Below are 26,937 nucleotides of genomic sequence, written 5' to 3' on the forward strand. Positions count from 1 at the left end.
CATTCCCTACTAATACAGTATTATATTCCAAAGATGTGAAGCAATGAAAATCAAACTGGGTTAGAAGTGCATTGTAACCATGACTCCCCAAGCTCCCCGTGTCTCCCCATCATCTGCCCTACAATCCTGACAACCTATGAGAGGTGTGGTCTCTCTGTAATCTGCCCACCCACCCCAGTCTGGTGAGCGCTGCTCTCTGACATCTGCCTTCACAACTCATCAGTGAGGAGAATGTCTGGAGTAATTCACCTAAGTAAGTATGGAGAAATGAAGGGACTGAGGCTAAGGTCTGAGGTCTAGAAGTCAGCAGCCACTCTCCAGCTCATGTACTGACAGGCAGAGCTGCTGCAAAGGGGGAAGAAAACTTACCCTTCCAGTGAAAGAGAGAGTGATGCAGGAAGAGGAGAGGGTTACAGAAAGGGTGAGGGTTAGGAATGTAGACACGTGGCAAGAAAGAAAGAAAAGCAGACGACAAGAACAGGAGAGAAAATAAGGCAAAGAAGGGACTTCCCTAGCGGTCCAGTGGTTAAGACTGCGCTTCCGGGCTTCCCTGGTGGCGCAGTGGTTGAGAGTCCGCCTGCCGATGCAGGGGACACGGGTTCGTGCCCCGGTCCAGGAGGATCCCACATGCCGCAGAGCGGCTGGGCCCGTGAGCCATGGCCGCTGGGCCTGCGCGTCCGGAGCCTGTGCTCCGCAACGGGAGAGGCCACAACAGTGAGAGGCCCGCATACCGCAAAAAAAAAAAAAAAGACTGCGCTTCCACTGAAAGGGGGCATGGATTCAATCCCTGGTCGGGGAACTAGGATCCCGCATGCAGTGTGGCCAAAAAATAAATAAATAATTTTTTTTCAAAAAGGAAAATAAGGCAAAGTATACTGGGAATGAAAACATCACCCAGATTTCAGCCCTCGGTTGTTAGGGTGCCTTCCCGCACCTTCGGATTGTCAATAATTGGGGTGATGACAAGATCTGAGTCTGTGTAGATAAGCTCTCTCATCCGGGTCTCCAGGTCCTGCTGACTCAGGTGTCCACTTGTAATCTGAAACAAGAACAAAAATTAGACCCGGTTTCTGTGACTAGTGAAAAGCTTTAAGAGATGGAATTAGTAAGATGCTGAGTAGACTCCACTGAAAAAAGTCACCTGTATCAATGGACCTCCACTGCTATTCAAAACACTTCCACAGACAGTCTCATCTGATCTTCACAAAAATCCTAAATCTAGTGTATCATTATTCCCATTTTTACAGATGAAAAAAACAAGGCTCAGAGAAAGTAACTGACTTGCTGGTGTTCACCACGACAGCTGGTTAGAACTAGAAAACAGATCTTCTATAGTTTGATGTTCTAAACTATGATGAGACAAATTGGTCTTTCAATTACCAGCATGGTTGTTATCTTTCATCGACCAAAAATTAATCAGCTTATTTCTGCTTTACAGAATATTCAATATGAAGTTTAAATTACAGCATAAAAAAATTTCAAGCTGAAGTAGTGACCTGTTATATAAGTATTAAACACCCATATCTTTACAAATCCTAGTTAAAGTGGAATTGACACATAATGAAAATGAATAACTAGATGTTCCCCATCAGTTATTCAAGATGTTTCTTTGTGCTCTCCTTAAACTCAACTTTTATTCCTAGTGCTATGCCTTAGTATTTCACATCAGACAAAGAAAAAAAAAGAGGATTTATGCATTAAGAACTTCCACTGAAACTTTGACCGAAAAAATGCTAACCAGAAAATCAAATCAGTGAAGTGAAAGATAAGTAGAAAAAGAAGCAATCCAAAACTAAGGTAAGGGACAGAATAATTAGCTAACAAAGTTCCTGGAAACCACAACAACCCTTCTTCAACTTAGAAGACAGACATATTAAAAACACATGAAGAATAAGTAAGGAGGAACTTTTGTAAAAAAAAAAAAATATGTTAAAGAAAATTTAAGAACATGGACTTTCAAAACAGATAAACTTGAAAGAAAAGCCAAAATGAAGTCAACTGAAAAACTTTTACAATAATCTAAAAATGAGTAAGGTAGACCAATTAGAAAATTATATGTAGAAATTAATTTCATATACATAAAGTGAATGTATGCACAAAAACAGATTATAAAAATATAATATCCCATTCACAATAGCAAAAAATAAGCTGTTAAATAAAATGCTCAGGAATAAACTAAGTAATCAAAAATTGCAATGAGGTCGGGCTTCCCTGGTGGCGCAGTGGTTGAGAGTCCGCCTGCCGATGCAGGGGACACGGGTTCATGCCCCGGTCTGGGAAGATCCCACATGCCGCGGAGCGGCTGGGCCCGTGAGCCATGGCCACTGAGCCTGTGCATCCGGAGCCTGTGCTCCGCAACGGGAGAGGCCACAACAGTGAGAGGCCCGCGTACTGCAAAAAAAAAAAAAAAAAAAAAATTGCAATGAGGTCTTACATATTAAATGAAAAAATTAAGTCATAAAATTATGTTCCCTTGTTTAAAAATGAACAAATAGGGGCTTCCCTGGCGGCGCAGTGGTTAAGACTCCACCTGTCAATGCAGGGGACATGGGTTTGAGCCCTGGTCCGAGAAGATCCCACATGCTGCGGGGCAACTGAGCCCGTGTGCCACAACTACTGAGCCTGTGCTCTAGAGCCCGTGCTCCGCAACAAGAGAAGCCCCTGCTCACCACAGCTAGAGAAAACCCATGCGCAGCAACGAAGACTCAATGCAGCCAGTAAACAAACTTAGAAATTTAAAAAAATTATAAAACATAAGCTCCCTTACTTATATAATTAGTGCTTAAATATTCTCAATAAAATAACTACATACACTCCTCTACAATAAACATCTGGCAGAAGAAATTCAACATCTATCGCATTTCAGAATGCATTTTTTACTTTTACACTGATTTTCTATCTCACATATAACCAAACAATTATTAGCACAGTGAGATTTTTACAACCTATTTACATTTCATTTCAATACAAAATTAAGTTTCACATGGTTCGAATGCATTTCACATTACATAAAAAATACAGCAACAACTGCAGTAAGTACAACAAACAATAACTTGGTAAATTTTTTACTTCAAAATATTTCTGCATTCCAAAAAACTATGATTGAAAGAAATTAAAGAATACCTAAATAAATAGAAAGACATCCTATGTTTGTGGAAGAAAACTTTATATTGTTAGCATGGCGATACTCCTCAAATTGACCTAGAGATTCAACACAATTGCTGTCACAATCCCAGCTGGCTTCTTTGCAGAAACTGACAAACGGATCCTAAAATTCATATGGAAATGCAAGAGACCCAGAATAGCCAAAAACAAAAAAGTCTGAAAAAGAACAAAGTCAGAAATCATACTTCCTAATTTCAAAACTTACTAAGAAGCCACAGTGATTAAGACAGTGTGCTAGTAGCATGACGAAAGACATATCCATCAATGGAATAGAACTGAGAACCCAGAAGTAAACCTTCACATTTATAGTTAATTAATATTCAACAAGAATTCCAAGACATTATTTAATGTCTTGGGGAAATAAGAGCCTTCTCAACAAATGGTGCTGAGGCAACTGGATATCCACATGCAAAACAAAGAAGTTGGAGCCCTTACCTCGTGCCATATGCAAAAATTAACTCAAAATGGATTACAGACCTAAATGTAAGAGCTAAGCATACAAATAAACCTTCATGACCTTAGAGTAGACAACTGTTTCTTAGTTACGTCACCAAGAGTACACAGGCAACAACAAACACACAAAAAAGATAATCTGGTCTACATCAGAATTTAAAACCTTTGTGCTTCAAAGGACACCATCGAGAAAGTGAAAGGATAATTCACAGAATGGGAGAAAATGTTTATAAATCATATATCTGTAATATATAAAAAATTCCTACAACTCAATAATGGGCAAAAGGTTTGAATAGACATTCTTCCAAAGAAAATATACAGATGGCCAATAAGCACATGAAAAGATGCTCAACATCAATAGCCAACAGGGAAATGAAAATTAAAACTACAGTGAGATATAATTTCACACCTACTAGGATGGCTGTAACCAAAAAGAGACAATGAAGCACTATTCACAATAACCAAAAGGTTGAAGCAACCCAAGTGTGAATCGAAAGATGAATTAATAAATTGGTACATACACACAATGGAATATTATTCAGACTTAAAAAGGAATGAAATTCCTAATACACGCTACAACATGGATGGATCATGAAGACATTATGCTAAGTGAAATAAGCCAGATACAAAAGGACAAATATTGTATGATTCCACTTATATAAGGTTACTAGGCAAATTCATAGAAGCAGAAAGTAGAACAGTGGTTGCCAGGGGTTGGGGTTGGGGGGAGGGATGGGTAGGGGGGAATGGATAGTGGTGATGGTTACATAACAGTGTGAATGTACTTAATGCCACCAAACTGTACACTTAAAAATGGTTAAAACGGTAAATTTTATGTAATGTGTATTTTACCACAATTTTTTAAAAGCCATAATAACAAGTTTTGGTGAGGATGTGCAAAAATTGGAATCCTCATACACTGGTGCTGAGAATGTAAAATGGTACAGCTGCTTTGGAAAACAATTTGGCAGTTCTTCAAAAGGTTAAACAGTTACCATATGATACAGCATAGAACACACACTCACACAAAGATGTACACAAATGTTCATAGCAGCATCACTCAGAATAGCCAAAAGGGGAAACCCATCCAAATGCCCACAAATGGATGAATGGAAAAACAAAATGTGGTATATACAACAGAATATTATTGGGTAGTAAAAAGGAATATAGTATTGATACATGGTACAATTTGGATGAATCTTAAAAACATTAAGTGAAAAAAGCCAGTCACAAAAGATCACATATTGTATAATCCCATTTCTATGAAATGTCCAGGATAGGTGTATCTATAAAGACAGAAAGTAGATTAGTGGTTGCCTCAGGCAAGAGGGTAGAGAAACTGGAAGAAAACAGGAGTGCTTGCTAATGAGTACAGGGCTTCTTTGCGGGATGATGAGCATTCTAAAATTGACTGTGCTGATGACTGCATAACTCTGTGACTATGCTAAAAGCCCCTGAATTATACACTTTAAATGGGTGAATTATATGGTGTGTCAATTATATCTCAATAAAGCTGTTATCAAAAAAACACCTATGAAGCACCTCTCTCTTAAGAGTACTTACTAGAAAAACCAGTGATAATCAAGGAAGGTGACTTAGTTGTAAATTTTGCAATTAAAAACATAGTTCAGAGATTAACTTGCAATTATTCTTCTGAATCCCTGTATCCTACGTAAAAAGAAAAAAGAAAATTCCATCTCTGCTTACTTTGGTCAAGGGAGAAGTCTTCTGTGGTGAATTTTGAGTCATAGCCTCACCAGGATTTAATGCCACTGCGGTGCTAGTTCTTGGAGTAGGACGAGAACTGAAAAGTGCACACCAGTTAACATTACTCACATTTCAGAAACTTTATCCTGTTTACTATTTTCTGGGTTAAAAAACACATCTCATGAAAAATGGTAGAATATGATGATTCTATGTGATCTTGTTAGATTTTAAAAACTTTAAACTCTAATTTGTGTTTTTGACACTAATTGTTTTAAACTGTTTTCAAAGTAATTTCCTGGGTAATTGTTTTTTTTATTTGGAGCTTCTATGCTATATACAGTATTTTCTGTTTTAACCAGACAACTAAAAAAAAAGATTTTATTTTTTTAATGTCTGCTGATCTAGGCAGGATTAACATAATAAAATAGAACAGATATTCTACAAAGCATAGACAATGTTTACAATTTTATTTCATAAAATGTTTGAAATGGAAAATTACCTTGGTACCTACTTAAGCAACAAGTTATATTCTGCATCTATTTTTAATGATTCCTCCTACACTTATCAATGGCTGCCATACTCTGTGGACCACTCCATTACACCCAGGTCTCTGATTTTGAGTTTTCTGCATTTTAAGAAATTCTTCCATTCAGATCATTATGGTCTCTTTTAATGAATTCCTTCAAATTTCCAAATATCACCCCTCCTTCATTTACTTGCCTTTTTATTCATTCATTAAACAAGGACTTACTTAGGTCATAAAATATACCAGAGACTGTACAAATTTTTTTTTAAAAAAACTGAATTTAAAATGCCTAAGATATATATAATAAATTTAACATGCTTTATATTTAAATATGAGTAAAACAAATCAGGAAATTTTAGTTTATCATTATAACCCCTATGTCATGAAATTAAACTATTTCTCTATGAGACTAAAACTATAAATAAAATATAACACAATATTTACACATTAATAAAATTTTAAATACACTGGTCTTAATCACTTTAAATACCATTCTGATTTTATTATTTCAGTTATTGCAAATATTGTTTAAGCCTCCCAGATAAAATGACATTTAAATAAAAACACAACCTGTTCTTTTTCTTAAGTCTTTATCTAAATAAAGCTGGGGTTCTGAAATTTTAAATTCAATTTTATTTGAAGTGGAAGTACAAAATGAAAAAGTTTTAATTAACCCTTATAAATAGGAAAAATAAGGTGGTTTGGTTAAAATCTTTTAAAAATACATAGCGACGTCTACATTCCATTGGCCAGCACTTAACAGTAACTTTGAAAGTAGAGAGTGAGACTGGAATTTGCATTTATCCCTGTCCTTTATTTCTGTGTAACATGGTCTACCAGCCAGACAACAGACACTTTAAGAAGATTTCACTTTCATCTCCCATGGATCCCTTATTGCCCTGTCATTTTACATACCTGAGAAGAAACATGGACTCATTCAATTGACCCCCAAGAGTGCTCTTAGGCCGCAATTCAGATGGATTTTCTGTGGCAGGAAGGTAGAACAATATCCATCAATGAACAAAAATATGAGCAGGGCACGATGTACACAGAGATTTAAAGAGAAAGGTAACACAAATTAGGAACTCTCAGAAATAGCATTCTGAGTTCAAGAGTGCCAAATGAAAGCTCACCTAGTCTGAAGGAGTGACTGAGCTGCTGACCACTCTTCGCCCCTTTTGCTTGTCCACAATGAGGGCTCTTCAGAAGCTCCTTGGAATCTTGTGACCCAGAATACTCTAGGTTTCTGCTGTTCAACAATAGAAACCCAACACAATCAAGCTTACTACTGAGCTTTCTGTAGAGTTTTCTCTGTCAGACAAGAGGTTGGAAAAGATACTTAAACTGCACAGGACATTTGGCAAAACTATTGAGTTAGAGGGAGTTCCCTGGTGGTCCAGTGGTTAGGACTCCACTCTTTCACTGCCAGGGCCTGGGTTCAATCCCTGGTCGGGGAACTAAGCTCCTGCAAGCTGTGTGGCGTGGCCAGAAAAAAAAAACAACTAGCGAGTTAGAAAAGTAATATTTTTCATTGAGTAGCTAAAATGAGCACCTACTACATGCTAGGTATTGTACTAAGAAGCCTATAAACCTTATCCCTGAAAAATAAGTAACAGCAGGCAGATGGGAGAAGTAAACCAGAACTCAAGATATCAGTGAACCGGTAGTGAGTTTCCCTTTTATTTTTTTCCCTTCCAGTATTGTTCGACCTGGACTCAAAAGCAGTGAGTACAGACAGGAGCCCCAAGAGAAACCCTCTATTTCTGTTCCAAGGAACAGGAAAGGGGACCCCTAAGGGTCAGAGCAGTGGAAACACCCTAGAAACACCCTAGTTTTTTGTTTGTTCTTTTGCTTTTGCTTTTTCCATTTTGTTCTTCCCCAGCCTGCAGGTAATCCTGCAGCAGCTACAGGGGACAGTAGCCGCTTCTGGCCAGTGCCTAAAACCCTGAAGGAGGAACATTCTCTTCTCTAGCCAGAGAGTTATAACCCCAAGAATGTGAAGCAAATCCCTGTTGCTCTGTTCTCTTCTTTCTCCTCTCTCCTTGTCCTACTGCTACTTGGTCCCAAACACATCCATCAAGACATAAAAACTATAATACACCATGACTAAGTGGGGTTTATTGTGGGAAGGCAAGGCTGCCTCAATATATGAAAACCAATTTATGTAAGAGTCCATAATGAGAGTCTAAAGAAGAAAAACCACATGATCATATCAACTGATACAGAAAGAATGACAAAATTCAACATTCATTCAAACTGAAAAGGGGAAGCTACAAAAACCTCCAGCTCATCATATTTAACAAGTAAAGGCTGAATGCTTTCATTCTAAAATCAGAAACCAGGCAATGTGTTCATTTTCATCACTCTGCATTCATTACCTTACCGAAAAAGTCCCAGCAAGGGAAGTAAGGCAAGAAAAAGAAATAAAAGGCATACAGATTAAAAGGAAGATGACAAACTAAGGTGAAAGGTGTCCTGGGATTTGCTGACACGGATGGACCAGGTCCTAAGCCCAGGTTTCTGTACTTTTCAGAGTCTAATACAATGTGAAAACATAGTTGAAGCTCAATGGATCACAGAAACCGAAGTTTGGGAGAGACCTTAAATAGAATTCAGACTTCTCTACCCAATACGCTGAATTTACAAGATTAAAATTAAGAATCAGACAACCACTTACCATTGAATGAATGGAGGAGAGGGGGAGTCAACTATCTGGACTTTGCCTCTATTCATCTACTTCTCACCTTGTTCTTTTCAAAATACCATCACTGTGGGACTTCCCTGGTGGTTCAGTGGTTAAGAACCCACCTTCCAACACAGGGGACAGAGGTTCAATCCCTGATCAGAGAACTAAGATCCCACATGCCATGGGACAACGAAGCCCAGGCGCCACAACTGCTGAGCGTGTGCACCACAACTAGGGAGAAGCCTGCGCGCTGCAACGAAAGATCCCACATGCCACAGCTAAGACCCAACACAGCCAAAAATAAATTAGTTAATTAATTTTTTGAAAATACCCTCACTTTTATAACTGTCTTGGGCTAAAAAGATTTTATAATAAAAGTGAAGTGGATTAGTCAAGATGAACTAGGTTATGCTGTGGTAACACAAAATCCACAAATCCTAGAACTCAGAATCTCCTAGCTTTATGTCTCACTCAAGCACATAGCCACTGAAGGCTGGCAGGAAAGCTATGCTCATCATGGTCACTAAAGACCCAGCGTGACAGCAACTCCACTTGGACATTTCCTTCCCAATTACCTCATCAAGAGAAAGAAATGTGGCACATCACACAGTGGCTCTTTGAGTTTCTATCCAAAAATAACACAGGTCACTTCTGCTCACATTTTATTAGCCAAAGCAAGTCACAGGACTGCACCTAACTTGAAAGGGGAAATGAGATCCTACCATGTGCTGACAAGGTGGGAAGCCAGCTGAACACAAGTAATGACGACCATACTAAATCCCTGCCTGGATAAACAACTAACCAGAAAATGAGCAAAATCAAGAACACAAAATGTCATGACTAAACTCTTTAAGCAACCCTTAATTAAACACATGCTTGATTTTCTCCTATTATGAAGGCATAGAAATTCATGTCATTGATGCTGCAAAAATAGAATAGCAAGGATACAAGTGTTTAATAACCATGCCCCACACACAAAAATAAGTTTATACTACCTGACACTGGAATCCTCGTTGCTTGAGTCCTGATCTTTTCTAGTGAAAGCATCCTTCCAGAATGAATGCTGCAGTAGTCCTGCCCAGGTTAATCTTTATAAAAAAAGTTAAAAATCTATTTTAACATGATTTACCATGGAGAATTCCCAGGACATGCTCCAGTTACATATATCAAATTTGTTTCACACATTCTTTTTGGAACTTCACTTTAGAACTTCATTCAGAAATAAACAAGATTATCAACCTCATGACTATCCAGAGTCACTCTTCTCTTTAGAAGTCAAAACATTATCTAACTAGTTCACCCACTTTAAAATGACTTCAGGCCATATTTAAAACCCAGACTCACTATCAAAGCATCAAATTTTATTACTAGTAGATTATACCTGAGGGGAATTCCCTGGAAGTCCAGTGGTTAGGATGCCATGCTTCCACTGCAGGGGGCACGGGTTCAATCCCTGGTTGGGGAACTAAGATCCCGCATGCCGCAGAGGCGGCCAAAAAATAAATAAATAAATAAAATAGATTATACCTGATGTATACTCAAACTCAGAATGATTAAGCTCAACTAAAATTTTAAAACAAAAAAGTAATTTGTATCTGATTCATTTAATCATTCAAAATTTCCATACTGAAATAAAAACTACCTTGATCAAAATTAAAACACAAATGTTAAAGAGAGAATTTGCAACCACATATAATATTCCTTTTATACAAAGGGCTCCTAAAATTCACTAACAATTAAAATTACCAATAAAATGGAATTTTTTTCAACCATTAGATTAGCAAAAATTTATAAGATCAACAAAACCCATTGTAGGTAACAATGGGGGGGAAGGAAATTTCTAATGCTGGAGGTATAAACCCACCCATGTTCCTAGGATGCAGCAAATGTGTCAAACTTTTTAATGTTCTTAGCCTTTGGCCAGCAACCCCACCTTAAGAAATTATCCAAAGGTGATAACTGCCTAAGTGAACAACAACAACAAAAATAGCAGGATATTTACTGTAGCAGTCAGTATATATGATATTCTAAATCAAGAAAACTCTCAATGTTGTTATTACAGGTTATTACATGTACATTCAGCAGCCATTTAAAATAACCAAGCAAATATATAGAGAGAAAAAGACTAGATTATGGGGTGGTCTCATGTATGCAAAAAAGTATTTAATATGGGATATAAATATGTGGAAATGTGTCCTAAATAAATCCTAAATAAAGTAAGTTAAATTAAGTATATTTATATCTTATCTAAATATGTCTGGGAAGGTATCCACTAAAATAACGTTGATCCTAAAAGCATTCTATTGTAAGCATAGGAGTGTCTTACAACTTATACGAGAATCAACATTTTCTTCTGCAGTTTTTCAGTTATATTTAATGAAGATACATTACATGCTACACTAAATTTATTCTTCGTTTTATACCCTGAGCAGAGACCCCAAATGCTTTCCTAAAACCCCTAGATACCTAGTGGCAGAACCAGAACCTAGGTTCTCTTGTCTCCCAGGCCAGGGAGACCCCCCTTCACTCCCCACTCCCTCCTGCCCTCCCCCACTCCACACCATAAGGATTTCTAACTTCCTGCCATCCCTGCAACACAGAAAATTCACACTGTGCCTATTATCCTGTCACTTGATATTCCCAGTATGACAGGATTATCATAAATCACATCGCATTGAAATATTGCTCAGTTAGTCGTTATTACATTAAGTATCTTGACAGTGTCATCCTTAGTTGAGTAGGCTAAGACATTTTAGCCTGAAATCCACAATGGGGCGGCGGGGTGCGGGGGAAATGTACCTCTTGGATTTAGGAGTTACAAGAAAATCTGTCAACCTATGAGGCAACTATTTGCTGCATTAAAAGAGTTAAAATTCCTCATGATTAAAAACACCTGTAAACCGAGAGCAGCCACTCAGTGTAAACTCAGATTTCTTTTTTTTCAGAAAAGATAATTTGAACAGTTCTTTCTATATTAAGGCCAATACAGTGTTAGAAGTACACTAAAGGAAAAAAGGATTCCAGTCTCTATTCATGTTAAAGTACTACCCATACATACCTTTTCTGAGGATCTTTTTGAAGTAAACCATCAAGCAAATTAATAAAATCTGAAGAAGCTTTAGGACAAGAAGAATCTATACACAAAGTAATACCCAAAAAAAGAAAAAAAGTGATAAGTAGCTGAAAACACACCCTACATCAACATTATAATAATAGTATTTTAAGCACATAAATTATTTTTAAGAGAACAGTGAATACATGGTAACAATTACAGTCTTCATTTAATGCCAGGAGAGGGCTAGTGGGGGCAGGACACAAAAATTAAAAACTTTTCCCTGGACCACAAAAAATATGAATCTCAAAAACTAAGTTCTGATTAACCTCTAAACTTTCTCTTTACTGAACAACCCCAGTAAGGACCACCAGCTTGACAAACTCACACCCTTGGTCTTCAACTATTAATTATGCCTCATTTTCTGACCATTTTCTCTTAACTTGACCAGCTTTGCTTTATAATATACTATGATTAGAGTACTTGCAATCTCTCTTTATTTTAAAGATTTTTAACAGGAAAATTACCATCACAATATTATGACAATGTCCAATTCCATTAATCTCCAAGTGTTTTGTCTTTTTATATTAGAAAGATACATACCATGGTCAAATTATCAGTCTATCATTAAAAGAAGTGGCCATGAAGATAATGGCCAAAGCCATCAGAACAGATGGTGCTATCAGGCACTGTGGCCACAGTCTGATCAAGATCCCTGTGAAATAATTACACTTAGGCCAAAGTTGACGCTTTGACCAGACCTTTGATATCTTCATTCTCAGATTTCTCTTCCCTACATAAAAATCTTTACCTTATAGGAAAAAACAATACTCAGTACTATGAGTACTTAAAACAACAAAAAAAAATCAGAAGTCATCATTACAGGAGATAGGAATGACTGATTTCTACGAAAACTAAAATAAAGTTAATAAAAAAGAAATGCTTTTTGTTTTAAGAAATATAGACCATTTTCAAAATACCGAGAGCTGTTTTTTCACCTAGGATGATTCTTAAAATGTTGAAAATATTCTGTATTTCTATTCTTTCCATTAATTACTGAGGATTTTTTTTCTTTAAAAACTCACAACCTTATTTTTCATAAAGTCCTGTTTTCATCTTTGTGACTTAAGATTCACATCTTTTGAGGTGTGTAGCAAAGTGTTTTACTATGTTTGTACCTTCTTTTTCTTTTCTTAAAATTGTTAATGGTAGACTTACATTAATTACACTTTGTATGATTAAATTGCCAACACTTTAAAAATACAACCATATCTAGCTTAAAGACTTTAAAAGCTTATCTGGGTAGCATTCTGATTCATCAAGATAAGGACTGAGAAACACCTGATTTGTTCCTATTCAAGCACTAAATAGAAATAACTACTTGGGACATGACTACACATTAAGTAAATGGTACATACACATGAACACACCAAAAAAAGACATAAAAGTTTGAGTTTCTTAAATCTTTGAACCAGACTTCTTCTGATATAGGAGCACAAGATAATTTGTATTTTTAAATGAGGGAAAGTCTTAGTAGTACTTTGTTTTCCATTTCAGTATCTTTTTAAAAATGGCAAAAGGAATGCTAGCATTTCTAAAAATATCAATTTGTGACTATTTAGAAAATATAAATTTGAGGGGTTATGAATCAATAAAAACACACTCTGGGGATAAAAGTGCACCTTTAGTCCATGTAAGAAGTAAATTAACTGCATTTATAATAAAAACATCCTACCTTTTGGAATAGGTGGCAAAGGATCTTCATAAAAAATCTTTTCAACTAATTCTGAGAAACTTTCTGAGAAGAATGGAGGTTTTCCTGAAATCATATGAAAACTTGCAAAATTAAACAACAGTTTGCTGTTACCAATAATTCTTTTGTTTGTTTGTTTGTTTGTTTTTTGTTTTTTCGGTACGCGGGCCTCTCACTGCCGTGGCCTCTCCTGTTGCAGAGCACAGGCTCCGGACATGCAGGCTCAGCAGCCATGGCTCACGGGCTCAGCCGCTCCGCGGCATGTGGGATCTTCCCGGACCGGGGCATGAACCCATGTCCCCTGCATCGGCAGGCGGACTCTCAACCACTGTGCCACCAGGGAAGCCCACCAATAATTCTTAATAAATCTCAACTACAGATAGTTCAGGATTGCATAATTTACAGGAAAAAATATGTATATAGCAATAACTAATTATTGAATGCCTAGTACATACCAGGCACACTGTCTATATATTTTTGTAGTTGTGTAATTCAAAATTTATCATCCTAACAAGTACAAAATTCACTTATGGACAACCATGATCCAATGGCTACATGGGCCACTGGATACATCTGATAATTCACAGTCACAGGTACCTTTACAAGATTTTCTACTAATAATCAGTTAGACACATTAGTTAGGCATATTTCAACATTCCAAATGATTATCATGAAAAATACCTCCATGTCAAAAGTTCCTACAAATCTGCATATGCCTAGACACCAAGCAAGTCAGCCAAAATCAGTACATAGAAAATTTTAGGAAAACTAGCTTTTTCACATCTTACAGGTAAACTCTTTGAAAATTCCAGATGTAACCTTTGTGTGTGTGTGTCCAGCTCTGATTTTAAACTGAACCAGAAAGTAATCACCTGAAAACATTTCATAGAGCAGGCAGCCCAAGGACCAGAGGTCACTGGTAATGGAGAAGTCAGTACCCCTCACAATTTCTGGAGCTGTATAGATAAGAGATCCTAAGAACAAGGGAGAAAGGGCAGCTTTGTTAGGCATTTGTCCTGTTCCCAACACAAATCTACCTAGGAGAGACCAGGTGAGGTGAAAAAAGATGGGAGAACATGCACATAAATATAATTTCATGCATATTTCACATTTTTTAATGTTTTCTAATATTAAGGTCCCACTTCCCAAGAATATGTGAGAATATATAAAAATATAAAGATTTTGAATATTCACCTGAGAGGTGTGGCACATTGAGGTGCATTCTTTTTTTAAATTAACAATTCAAATAGTTGAAAGAAAAGAACCTTTGATTGTAGTATTTTGAATAGGATACGTTAAGTTATGCAGCAGTAAGCACCCCAAATTCCCACTGACTTAACCACACAGGTTTCCTTATAACTGAAACTACACGTCCCTCACAGGTCAGCCAAGGAGCCCCGACCCTCACAGTCAGTCCAGCCAAGACCCAGGCTTCATTTCAACCATGCTTCCTCCATCACCAAGGCAGGGGCAAAGAACGTAGCAAATTAAACACTGGCTCTTAAAATTCCCAAAGAGACTCGCATCACTTCTGCACACACTTGGTGAGCTTTGGCAGGGAAGATGCAATCCTACCATGTAACCAGAAGAGGAACAGAACAGGACCTATTTGGTGAACAGCACTAGTGTGTATCATGTACACTTGATACAGAGTTTAGTATTACATAGAAACACCAAATTCTAGAGATAGAAAGTTCCCTTGCTTACTTATGAGAGCAGCTGAAGCCTGGAAGGTACTCTAACATCCTCTAAGTCACAGAGCTGGGCAGTAACAGAGCACTTGCCAGAACCCCCAGTCTCCCATCTTCCAATGACAATGCTCTTACCATGAAGTGAGTAATCACCAATCCCTTGGAAAAGAGGTTAATGTGCGCCCACCATGGGGACTGTTCTTAGATTAAGCTCAGAAGTAATCGAGTGTCACTGCTAGAAACTCTGACATTTCTTCACAACACAGCCCTCTTCCCCTTACAAAAGGGGAAAATTTCAAATACACGTTCCTGAAACATATTGCCCTCCTTGTTTTCTATATAAAAGCATAGTCCGTAATACTCATTTTCATAGGATGCCAGTCATCCCATGGAATGATATTTGGGGATTTAGAAAGCCTTCTTCCTGGACATGAAATCTTACTTCAAGACTGGCCCTGCAAGTTAAATTTCCTTGCTCATATTTATGGGGCCTCTGTTAACCCGCTGCTCCCCCCATCCCTTTCCCTCATTCCTCTCATCCACGGCCATATGACTACCAAGCCCAAGGATGCCACTCTCTCTCTCAGTGCCCTTTGCTTCCTGGTGAGTGTACCAGAGCTTCGGTGGTCCAAAGTCTCAAGTACATACACCAGGAACTTAAGGAAAAAAGATCTTTATCACTTCTATCAAAAGTTCTGGTGTAAGAAATATGACTTCACACTCTCCCCTCAAGCACAGCAATCTAACAGCCCAGGCCCCATCTCACTGACAAAACCACCTCCCAAGGATGCACCCTTAAAAATCTTCCTTACTTGCAGAAGAATATCAGCTGCTCAACAATGTTGAGCATCTCCTGAGCCACCAGTGTATGCCAGACACTGTTCTAAGTGTTGAGGATACAGCAGGAAGGGAGACAAAACCCCCCTCCTTATGTTCTAATGAGTGGTCAGTGATAAAGCTAAGGATAAGGCTTTGTCAGAGGTTCCCTGCGCCTCACACGGCATTAGAGCCACACGGAAAATTTAGGCCCTGGAAAAAACCATCCATAAATCCAGACTTCTCCTGATCATTTTTAATACATTTTTTGACTGGCAACATAAAAGGTGGACATTATCTCCTAAACACATGACTTGGGTGGCCCACAACTAGAGTTCTGACCTGGAAGCTCTCCACGTACCTTTGACTCTACTTTTCATGTTTTTCTTCAGTACATTTTCCCCACTATAACCTCCTCCTTCTTCTGCTGCCACCAATGCAAAGAATTCTTCCAAATTTTCACCTTCCACTTTGGCCAAGCAAAAATTACTAAACTTCAGTGTGCCAGGCCCTTCCAAGAGTATCTATATAGGTTAAAAAACAGATGTGTTTAGAAACAAATTCTATTCAATTTGCATATCCATCCGTACCTCTTATAATCTCACTATAGAACTCTGAGTATTGGTTTTCTTGCTTCATCACAACTCAGAAAATTAAATGCTTACAATTTTTTAAAAAAAGAAGCCAAAGAAACATAAATCCAACATATGACTAGTAATAGAATCAAATATTATATTGTCCCTTCTCAGATGTAGATGAAAAAACACATCATTTAACCACAGAGGGAAACCTCAGTCTTTTGGAGAAGATAAAGAGGAAAGTATATGAAACAATCTAGACTCACCTATTCTCAGTGACAGTTGAAAGAGGATTTGGAAGCCCACCCAAGCCCACCTGTCCTAGGGGTTGTTCATTCAAATGAGGACTATGATTTAGGGTTAAGACTAGGGTGTTGAAGTTAGAGATCTAGACTTGAGCCCTAGGTCCACCACTTACTGGCTGTCTGACTTGCAGACTTTACTTAACCTTTGTAAATCTGTCTCTTCACCTATAAAATGGAAAAAATGATACTTAACTCTTCAGACTGTTGTAAGGACTGAGGTTATACATGAAAGGGCTTTTGACAGTGACTGGCGTGTGTTAAGTGCGCAAGTCTGCTAATATAATTTGTGATTAGAAATAATCTGTTGATTGTTGAAATCATACCTTTATCTTTTCCTCCCTGGCAATGGATCAGGGGGCTTTTTGGTCCTTAAAAGCAATTTAAAGTTTACCCTCAACTTCTAGTCACAAATACTAAGGATGTCAGTTAGTCTACAACAGTGACTTTTAAATTTTTTTTTTGAGCGCCTGGAGGCCTTGTTAAGAAAAACTACTAGTCCTTACCCTGAGAGTTCCTGATTCAACAGGTCTGGGGTAGGGCCCAAGAACCTGCATGTCTAACAAGTTCCAGGTAATGCTGATGCTGCTGGTCCAGGGAACACACTTTGAAAACCACCATCAGGGGGCAGATATAAATTTTGTTAGTAAATATTTTAGACTTTGCAAGCCATAAGGCTTCTGTCCTGACTATTCAAGTCTGCAGCCACTGACAATACATAAATGAAAGGATGTGGGTGTTCCAGTAAAACTCCATTTACAGAAACAGTCATCCTGCCGGAACTCTGCCAACCCCAGTTCTAGAATAAAAGTTACCTTACTTATCAGCCTGAAGCTCCTAGGTTATAAAGAGCTGATACTAGACCTCATTAAAGAGCTCCCACACAGAGGTTGGTACATTATAGCCTCTAGGCTTGTACAAGCATGAGCTAAGAGTGGTTTTTATGTTTCTGAACGTTGGAAAAGGTTGGAAAAAAATGAAAATAAGCTCATATTTCTTGACATGTGAAAATTACATGAAACTGACATTCCAGTGTCCATAAATAAAGTTTTATTGAAACAAAGGCACACCCATGCATTTACATATTGTCTATAGCTGCTTTCAGGGCTGTAATGCAGTTAAGTAGTTATAGTCTTGACACAAGTGTATGAATATTTCAAACAAGAACTTCTATTTGTTATACAGAATTTTTACGGAGCTTTTTGTAGGTCTAATTAGGTTCTTATATAGATGGCCTAGAAAAATGTTTAACAAGGAAATATTCAACTTTTCATTTCATTGTGTTCACATTAACAAAGGAAGAGAACTAGCAGCTGAGACCAGTAACACATACAATCCCTAAGAAAATGTCCTAAAAGTTTAACCTAAATATAATACATAATCCTCACAATCTCCCTGAAATATCTACTTCCATATCACAGGCAAGAAAACTAAGGTACAGAGAGAGAGAAAGGGTAACTTGTCCAGGGCCCACAGCTTCTAAATATCAGTGTTAATGTGGCTCAGACTCTAAGCAGGTTTTGTGACTCTACTACACTGAAGCACGTTTAGTTATGGATAATTAGTTTTACCAGAAAAGAAAAATATTTGATCCATAATATCAGGAATCATACATACATAGCCAAGAATGTCATTATCAAACTAAAATAATGGCTCATAACTGTGTACTATAATTTAAGAGCAAAGAATCTTATTTTACAGATCTGTTGAGCTCATCATTCACCATATACCTCAAGAGCAATAATTACTCAAAGAACCCTGAAAGGAGGGGAGACTTCACTTTCTAAAAGCTACTTCAATAGGTAGCTAAATAGGAACCTAAATATAGTACTATGTACTTCCTTTTGTTTAAAAAAAAAATGTTAACTTAAAATTTCAAGATGTTCTATATCAAAATTGTATCTAAAAATAAAAACATCTTTGAGGAAGCCCTATAAATTGAAACACAAACAGGAAATCAAAACTTTCATGAATTACCTTCCCAGGAGAAATGTCACAAAAGAGAATGCCAAGTTGATGAAGATGATGTAATCCAGTAATCAGGTCAATCCCAAATTCTCTTACAACATCTTCTGGGAGGTTTTCGTCTTGAGCAATAACCATTTCTAAGGAACCACCTGCAAGTTGATTAAAATCACCCACTTTAACCCACCAATATTACACAGTGCCTCTGGGAGGTTCCATGCTGGGACCTGAGCATTAAAACATGATCAAATCAGTATACCTGGACAGTCTGGCAGGGGAAACATACATGTTAACAAACAGTGGTCCAAGCACCGTAACGGAAACCTCCACGCTCCAGAGCCAGCTCAGGGAGAACGACTGCTCAGACTGTAAGAATAGTCAATAAATAAGCCAGTGGGATGATGGGAGAATCACTCTGGTGCTGTGATTTCTCACTCCAGATCCCTCAGGAAAGAAACAGCTACAAAAATTAGTGTTAAATACTAACCTAAGCTGTGCACTTTAATCACATTGTGCAAAGTACAGTTACGTTTACTCCTGTGCAAAGTTAGGTCACATTCTACAAGAACTGCATGACAAAAAAAGGTGCTCTTCCTTAACGGTTAGAAAATCACAAACTCCGACGTACACCACTGATGAAATAAAAGGCCAATGGCAGACACACTGCAAATTCCATCTCTATACCCTACCAGGGTCCCACTCACATCTCCTACCATCCAAGTGCCAGAAACAAACCTTTTTTTTTTTTTTAGGGTCAAGATTATAACAGGAGTCAAGTTCAGAGAAAGTGAAGTCTTAGCTGGCATCTGAAAGTTCAATCAGAATTAGTGCAATGAAGGTAGGAGTATTTGGGGGTTTGTTCATTTTGTTCGGCGGGTGAGGAACCATTCCAAACACAGGCATAAATTAGAGTTAGGCTATTACAATGGCCAGGGGTCACAAATAACAGCTGAAGCAAAAAGTAAAACAGGTTGAGTGCCCTGATCACCTCAAAAGTGTGTACATCTCATGAAAATAATTAAACCACAGACTCCTATTGATTCAGAAAAATAAAATGCAAATAAATTATTCCAAATAACCTCTTTAATGATTGTTTTAAATTCTAAGTGCCAGTATGTAGAAGATTCATAAAGCTATAAATAATTATATTTCATCTTAATATTTAATAATTATTTATTATTACTCAGTGTATAAATAGAAGTACACTAACCATGGTACTTGTTACATTTTTTCCTAAAGACACTGAAACTGAAAGCCCAGATAATACAGTATCTATGTATTTAGTCACCTTTCTTCCTGTATATAGTCCTAGAAAGTTATATCAAGCAAGAGCTATAACATGTTATCTCTAATTATTGCTAGGTGGTGGTATTTGTTGATTCATCTTTGTATTTTTCCATATTGCTTGTTTGTTGTTTTTTTTTTTTTTTTGCGGTACGTGGGCCTCTCACTGTTGTGGCCTCTCCCGTTGCGGAGCACAGGCTCCGGACGCGCAGGCTCAGCGGCCATGGCTCACGGGCGCAGCCACTCTGCAGCATGTGGGATCTTCCCGGACCAGTGCATGAACCCGCGTCCCCTGCATCGGCAGGCAGACTCTCAACCACTGCGCCACCTGGGAAGCCCCCATATTGCTTGTTTTTAAAAGCAAGTATCCTTTGCATAAAAATAAAAAGATAAGCACTTTATAAACTAATTAGCTAATAGCTAGTTGACCTAAAATACTTTGTTTTTACTGAATGGGAAAGCTTTTTTGATCAATAATCACTAAAAAAATATTTCTAAGTGTTACGTAGGTGATTTAGCATTATTTTATACCAAAGTAAAGTTAACTCCAAATTGAATTTTACATGTCTTCCTCTTACCAAACACCTTTGCCCTTTTCCAGTCCCTAATATCTATCAAGCAATAGGTATTCAAGTTAACGTACTCAATAGTATCAACACTGCTTATATTTGTAATAGAAGAAAAATGGAAAATAGCAAAAACTACATCAGGGCTTCCCTGGTGGCACAGTGGTTAATAATCCACCTGCCAAAACAGGGGACACGGGTTCGAGCCTTGGTCCAGGATGATCCCACATGTCACAGAGCAACTAAGCCCATGCGCCACAACTACTGAGCCTGCGTGCCACAACTACTGAAGCCCGCGCATCTAGAGCCTGCGCTCTGCAACAAGAGAAGCCACTGCAACGAGAAGCCCACTCACTGCAACGAAGAGTAGCCCCTGCTCCCCACAACTAGAGAAAGCCCGCGCACAGCAACAAAGACCCAACACAGCCCAAAATAAATAAAATAAATTTATAAAAAAAAAAAAAAACTACATCATATGTTTTTTCAAAACTATATATTGTGGCTACAATCGTAGCACTTCTTACATGATCTTACCTGTGCAGAGTTCCACGACTAGCCAGAGATGATTACTGGTTTCATACCATTCATGAAAAGTTACAATATTCTTGTGTTTAATTTCATGGGTGAGACGAACCTATAAAAACACACAGCATTCACACTAAAATAAAAAAGTTCTTAAACCCTTGCATCTATTAAGAAACACCTAAATACACAACTGGAAAACAGATAAGAAAACACTGGAATTTATTCAGTGGAATTCTATACAGACATTAAGAATGATGGTTATGAAGGCTGGTGACATGGAAAAATGCTAATTCAATGTACAGTCTTTAAAAACAAACAAAACCTTGTACAAAAGTTTTGTGTATTTGTGTAAATTAACATCGCAAAAGAATATTCATAGGAAAAATGACCAGAAGGTATACATCAAAATAACTGCCGTTATGAGTAGAATTACTCATGTTTTTAAATTCTTTCTACTTCTCATTTTCTATCTCCTATATTAAGTACCCAGTACTTTCATAATCAGGAAAAAAGAAATAATTTTAAAGGAAACAAAAAAAACCTTTAAGTAAGAATAACCTAAAGGCTCAATAATACAATAACAGTTAAATAAGTTGTATATTAATAATTATTATTAGACCAACATTAAAGTATTTGTTGAATTTTATAACATGGAAAAATGACAACGTTATAATGTTAAGTGAAAAAAGCAAGAAATAAAATTATGTAATACCATGATTAGAAAATTTTTTAAAAGCCCATAGAAAAAAAGACTAGAAGAAACAAACCAAAAAGAACAATGATTGCCTTCGGGTGATACAACAATGCTGCTCTTCCCTTCTATTCAGTTTTCTATATTCTCAAATTTTCTATAATGACAGTGTATTACTTTTACAATATTTAAAAGAACTCTCAAAGCCTTCTATTTTCTTTTTAAGCATATCCTTAGTGAATTCTAATATCAATTCACCTAGATTCTTAAAAGAGGAATGATTACAATGAACATACTGATCTTAAAATGTACATTTCCATTAGATTATAAGAATACTTATGCACCAAAAACAAGCGTGAATTCAAAACTCAACAATAAAGATGCAAAAGCCTGTCCGTTTAAAAACGCTAAGTTGCTTCTGGGATTTTTGCTTTCTCCCTTTAAAAATCCCATTAAATATAGGAACTAAAACCACAAAAATGTGTGCGAACCATCAAGACTCAGAATTGCTGATGACTAACTTACCAAAGTGCTTTGCACCCTTGCTTTCTGATTTTCTTTAAAAAAAAAAAAAAAAAAATTACAAATTCTACTGTCACTCAACACAGGCTAACGGGCCCATAATTAGTAGAAATACAGAGCTCCCTGTTTTAGAAATGGAATTTGGGGACTTCCCTGGTGGTCCAGCAGTTAAGACTCCACATTCCCAATGCAGGAGGCCTGAGTTCGATCCCTGGTCAGGAAACTAGATCCCGCATGCCTCAGCTAAAAAAAAGAAAAAAAGATCCCATGTGCCGCAACTAAGACCTGGTGCAGCCAAATAAATAAATAAATATTTTTTTAAAAAATGGAATTTGGCACACTCTAGGAACAATTAGGTGGGCTCATACTGTACCAAAAATAAAGGAAAATGAATCTACATGACTTAGAAGACAGATGAGTAGAAAACCAAGCATCAGAGTGACCAAGAAAGAATTTGAAGAGCATCTTGTAATAGATCCCTAATATAAAGCCAAGAGAAAATGGGGAGAACCCTCAGTAAGCAAGTTTAAAGGGATCTCTGCTGATTCTGGCACAGAAAAGGGAAGGTCCTAGTGAAACAATAAAAGAGGTACAGAAATCCCGACAGAATTCAGGCCACAGCACACCCCTCTGGACCCTCCGTACACTCAATACATGCCAAGTACCCACTCTTCCAGATGCTGGGTTGCCAATCTCACCCTCCACCCTCACCGCAACCACCCATCTGCAGCCTGCACTGGCCAATGCAGGAGATACCGTGGCCAATACTCACCACAGATGGCTACTGTGCTCTTTTGAGGAGCAGCTGGTCTGAGCTGGGATGAGCCCCAAGTGTAAAACACACACCAGATGCTCAACACTTAGCATCAAAATTAGAAAAATATCTTGATAACTTTATACTGGTTGCACGCTGAAATAATAATACTTTGTTTATACTGGATTAAGTAATATATATTAATAAAATGAATTCCACTTATTTTTCCTTTTTCAACATAGATACTATGAACTTTAAAATTAGGTTTGTAACCCCAAGGACTTCCCTGGTGGCGCAGTGGTTAAGAATCCACCTGCCAGTGCAGGAGTCACGGGTTCGATCCCTGGTTGGGAAAGGTCCCACATGCTGTGGAGCAACTAAGCCCACGGGCCGCAACTACTGAGCCTGTGCTCTAGAGCCCGCGAGACACAACTACTGAGCCCATATGCCACAACTACTGAAGCCCGCGCGCCTAGAGCCTGTGCTCTGCAACAAGAAAAGCCACCACAATGAGGAGTCCACGCACCACAACGAACAGTAGCCCCCGCTCACCGCCTAGAGAAAGGCCTCACACAGCAACGAAGACCCAACACAGCCAAAAATAAAAAATAAATAAAAATATGTGCAACCCCAATTATATTCCTACTGGATAGCATTCCTAGATTTTTTCTTTTTTTTTTTTTTTTTCGGTACTCGGGCCTCTCACTGTTGTGGCCTCTCCCGTTGCGGAGTACAGGCTCCGGACGTGCAGGCTCAGTGGCCATGGCTCACGGGCCCAGCAACTCTGCAGCATGTGAGATTTTCTGGGACCGGGGCACGAACCCGGGTCCCCTGCATCGCAGGTGGACTCTCAACCACTGCGCTACCAGGGAAGCCCTAGATTTTTTCTTTTTTACTGATAACTGTATTCTCTCCAAAATCTCTTCCACACATCCTAGTCCATGACCACCACTCACTCACTTTCCAGCTCACTCGCTCTAGTACTGCTATTCCAGTTCAATTCAACCCTCCACACACTCTGCATACACCCAAGGCACTTAAGCAGACACAAACCACGCTGACTGAGCTAACTTCCACTGATGATTCCCAATCTCAAATGGCCCCAGCTGGTCTGTTCTCCAGGTGACTAATTCACACCTTTTCTTTCCTCTTTTCTAGAACACTGCCTTCCACTTCCCCCATCTCCTAACTGAAGACTTAGATTCTCACCTCAGAGAAATCCTAATCAGAAGAGAGATTCCTCATGTTCCCAGCTCCGAATCTACCAACTACTGTGCACCTTGCCCCCCATATAACTGTCTTCCCTTAACTGTTCACACGCCTTTCAAAAGCCAACACCTCCTCATGCACATGAGTATGGCTGTTTTAACAAACAAAAACAAAACCGAGCCAAACAAAAAAAAAAACACAGAAAATAACAAGTGTCTGCAAGGATGTAGAGAAATGGGATCCCTTGCACATTGTTGGTGGGAATATTAAATGGTATAGCCTCTGTGGAAAACAGAGTGTATATTTCATGGGTTTGGACAAATATGTAATGACATGTATCATACAGAAGAGTTTCACTGCCCTAAATCCTCTGTACTCCACCTATTCATCCTTCCCACTCCCCCCCCGCCCCCCAAACTCTGGTAACTACTCATCTTTTTACTGTCTCCATACTTTTGCCTTTTCCAGAATGTCATATGGTTGGAATCATACAGTATGTCGCCTTTTCAGATCAGCTTCTCTTACCTGACAACGTGCATTTAAGGTTCCTGTTCTCCTTGTGGTTTGATAGCCCATTTCTTTTTATTACTGAACAGTATTTCATTGCATATATGTAGCAGTTTGTTTATTCAATCACTTATTGAAGGGCACCTTGATTGCTTCAATGATGAATAAAGCTACTATAAACATGTGTGTGCAGGTTTCTGTGTGGACATAAGTTGTCAACTCTTTTGGGAAAATACCAAGAGTTTGATTGTTGAATTGTCCAGAACTCCTTCCATCTTGCAAAACTAAAACTTTATACACATTAAACAATAATTCCCCATTTCCCCTTTCCCTGGCCTTTGGCAATCACCTTTGTACTTTGTTTCTGAAAGGTACCTCATATAAAATGGTGATGGCTACACGGCACTATGCATGTATTTAATATCAAACTGTACACTTAAAAATGGTTAAGATGATAAATTTTATGTTATGTGTATTTTACCAAAATAAAAAACAAGCTGGAAAAAAAATCTAGGTTTGGTCCAAGGAGCCTGGGCTGTAAAGTTGGTACAGCTACTGCAAACCCAAGTCACTCTCACCCAATGTCCTTCCTTTGGAAAGCTTCATAATCATATACTAAATTTAAAAGTAAGTGATCTGGGGCTTCCCTGGTGGCTCAGTGGTTGAGAGTCCACCTGCCGATGCAGGGGACACGGGTTCGTGCCCCGGTCCGGGAAGATCCCACATGCCGCGGAGCGGCTGGGCCCGTGAGCCATGGCAGCTGAGCCTGTGTGTCCAGAGCCTGTGCTCCGCAACGGGAGAGGCCACAACAGTGAGAGGCCGGCGTACCGCAAAAAAAAATAATAATAATAAGTGATCTAATATAGAGTATACTTTCCCTGACTCTTACAAAAACAAAGAACAAAAACCTAAGTTGCTTATTACTTGGGTATGTTTATTAGTCATTATTCAGGATTGGTGGCACTACAGAGAGAAGGCTGCCCATTCCAAATTGAAAATGTGCCATTTGCTATAGTGAGTTCAATGGCTTCTGTTTACATACTACTTATTCTATCTGATCATAACTCTGTCTTTTCCCAAAGGGAGGGAAACATACTTGACTTACCCAATTGGTTATTTCAGGCCTCTTGCACTTATCAGTACAGAGAATAGCTACAAAATTGATTGTCCCCTTCCGTCGCCCTTTGTAGACAACTGTCTTGCTTCCTCTGCCAATCTCTTCATACAGAATGAAGTTTTCCATCTCTGGGCTGACTTCTCACGTTTGATAAAATGGCAGCCTAATAGCATCTCTAGCTCCTAAAAAGTAAACAAAAATGATACTTAAAAATACAAGCTTGGGACTTCCCTGGTGGCGCAGTGGTTAAGAATCCACCTGCCAATTCAGGGGACGCGGGTTCAAGCCCTGGTCTGAGAAGATCCCACATGCCGCAGAGCAAATAAGCCCATGCACCACAACTACTTAGCCTGCGCTCTAGAGCCTGCGAGCCACAACTACTGAAGCCCGTGCACACAGAGCCCATGCTATGCAACAAAAGAAGCCACCGCAATGAGAAGCCCGCGCAACAAAGAGTAGCCCTCACTCACTGCAAATAGAGAAAGCACGCACAGAGCAACGAACACCAAATAACAGCCAAATAAATAAATAAATTTATTTTTAAAAAATGCAAGCTAGGGGGCTTCCCTGGTGGTGCAGTAGTTGAGAGTCAGCCTGCTGATTCAGGGGACACGGGTTCGTGCCCCGGTCTGGGAAGATCCCACATGCCGCGGAGCGGCTGGGCCCGTGAGCCACGGCCTCTGAGCTTGCGCGTCCGGAGCCTGTGCTCCGCAACGGGAGAGGCCACAACAGTGAGAGGCCCGCGTACTGACAAAAAAAAAAAAAAAAAAAATGCAAGTTAGGGGTTTCCCTGGTGGTACAGTGGTTAAAAATCTGCCTGCTAATGCAGGGGACACGGGTTCGAGCCCTGGTCTGGGAGGATCCCACATGCCGCAGAGCAACTAGGCCCGTGCGCCACAACTACTGAGCCTGCGCGTCTGGAGCCTGTGCTCCGCAACAAGAGAGGCCGCGATAGTGAGAGGCCCGCGCACCGCGATGAAGAGTGGCCCCCGCTTGCCACAACTAGAGAAAGCCCTCGCACAGAAACGAAGACCCAACACAGCAAAAATAAATAAAATTAATAAACTC

General features: G+C 38.7%; 1 protein-coding gene across 2 annotated transcripts in view; it reads right to left on the reverse strand.

Moving 5' to 3' along the window:
- The window catches only part of ULK4 (unc-51 like kinase 4), a gene marked incomplete at its 5' end in the record, with an annotated part of 522,486 nt that extends 496,491 nt beyond the window's left edge, over window positions 1-25,995 (reverse strand). The window contains 12 exons of one of the 2 annotated variants that reach the window (XM_079713313.1): window positions 935-1,039; window positions 5,326-5,422; window positions 6,767-6,836; window positions 6,985-7,100; window positions 9,533-9,625; window positions 11,596-11,671; window positions 13,325-13,408; window positions 14,215-14,316; window positions 16,211-16,373; window positions 18,707-18,846; window positions 21,079-21,178; window positions 25,858-25,995. In XM_079713313.1, the coding sequence (XP_079569439.1) occupies window positions 935-1,039; window positions 5,326-5,422; window positions 6,767-6,836; window positions 6,985-7,100; window positions 9,533-9,625; window positions 11,596-11,671; window positions 13,325-13,408; window positions 14,215-14,316; window positions 16,211-16,373; window positions 18,707-18,846; window positions 21,079-21,178; window positions 25,858-25,995 (1,284 nt within the window). Of the gene's footprint in view, window positions 1-934; window positions 1,040-5,325; window positions 5,423-6,766; window positions 6,837-6,984; window positions 7,101-9,529; window positions 9,626-11,595; window positions 11,672-13,324; window positions 13,409-14,214; window positions 14,317-16,210; window positions 16,374-18,706; window positions 18,847-21,078; window positions 21,179-25,857 lie in introns of both variants that reach the window. The other variant, XM_079713312.1, reaches the window with a different exon arrangement.
- Between the last annotated feature and the right edge of the window lie 942 nt (window positions 25,996-26,937).

Source organism: Hyperoodon ampullatus (genome assembly GCF_949752795.1).
Source record: "Hyperoodon ampullatus genome assembly, chromosome: 10".
NCBI lineage: Eukaryota > Metazoa > Chordata > Mammalia > Artiodactyla > Ziphiidae > Hyperoodon > Hyperoodon ampullatus.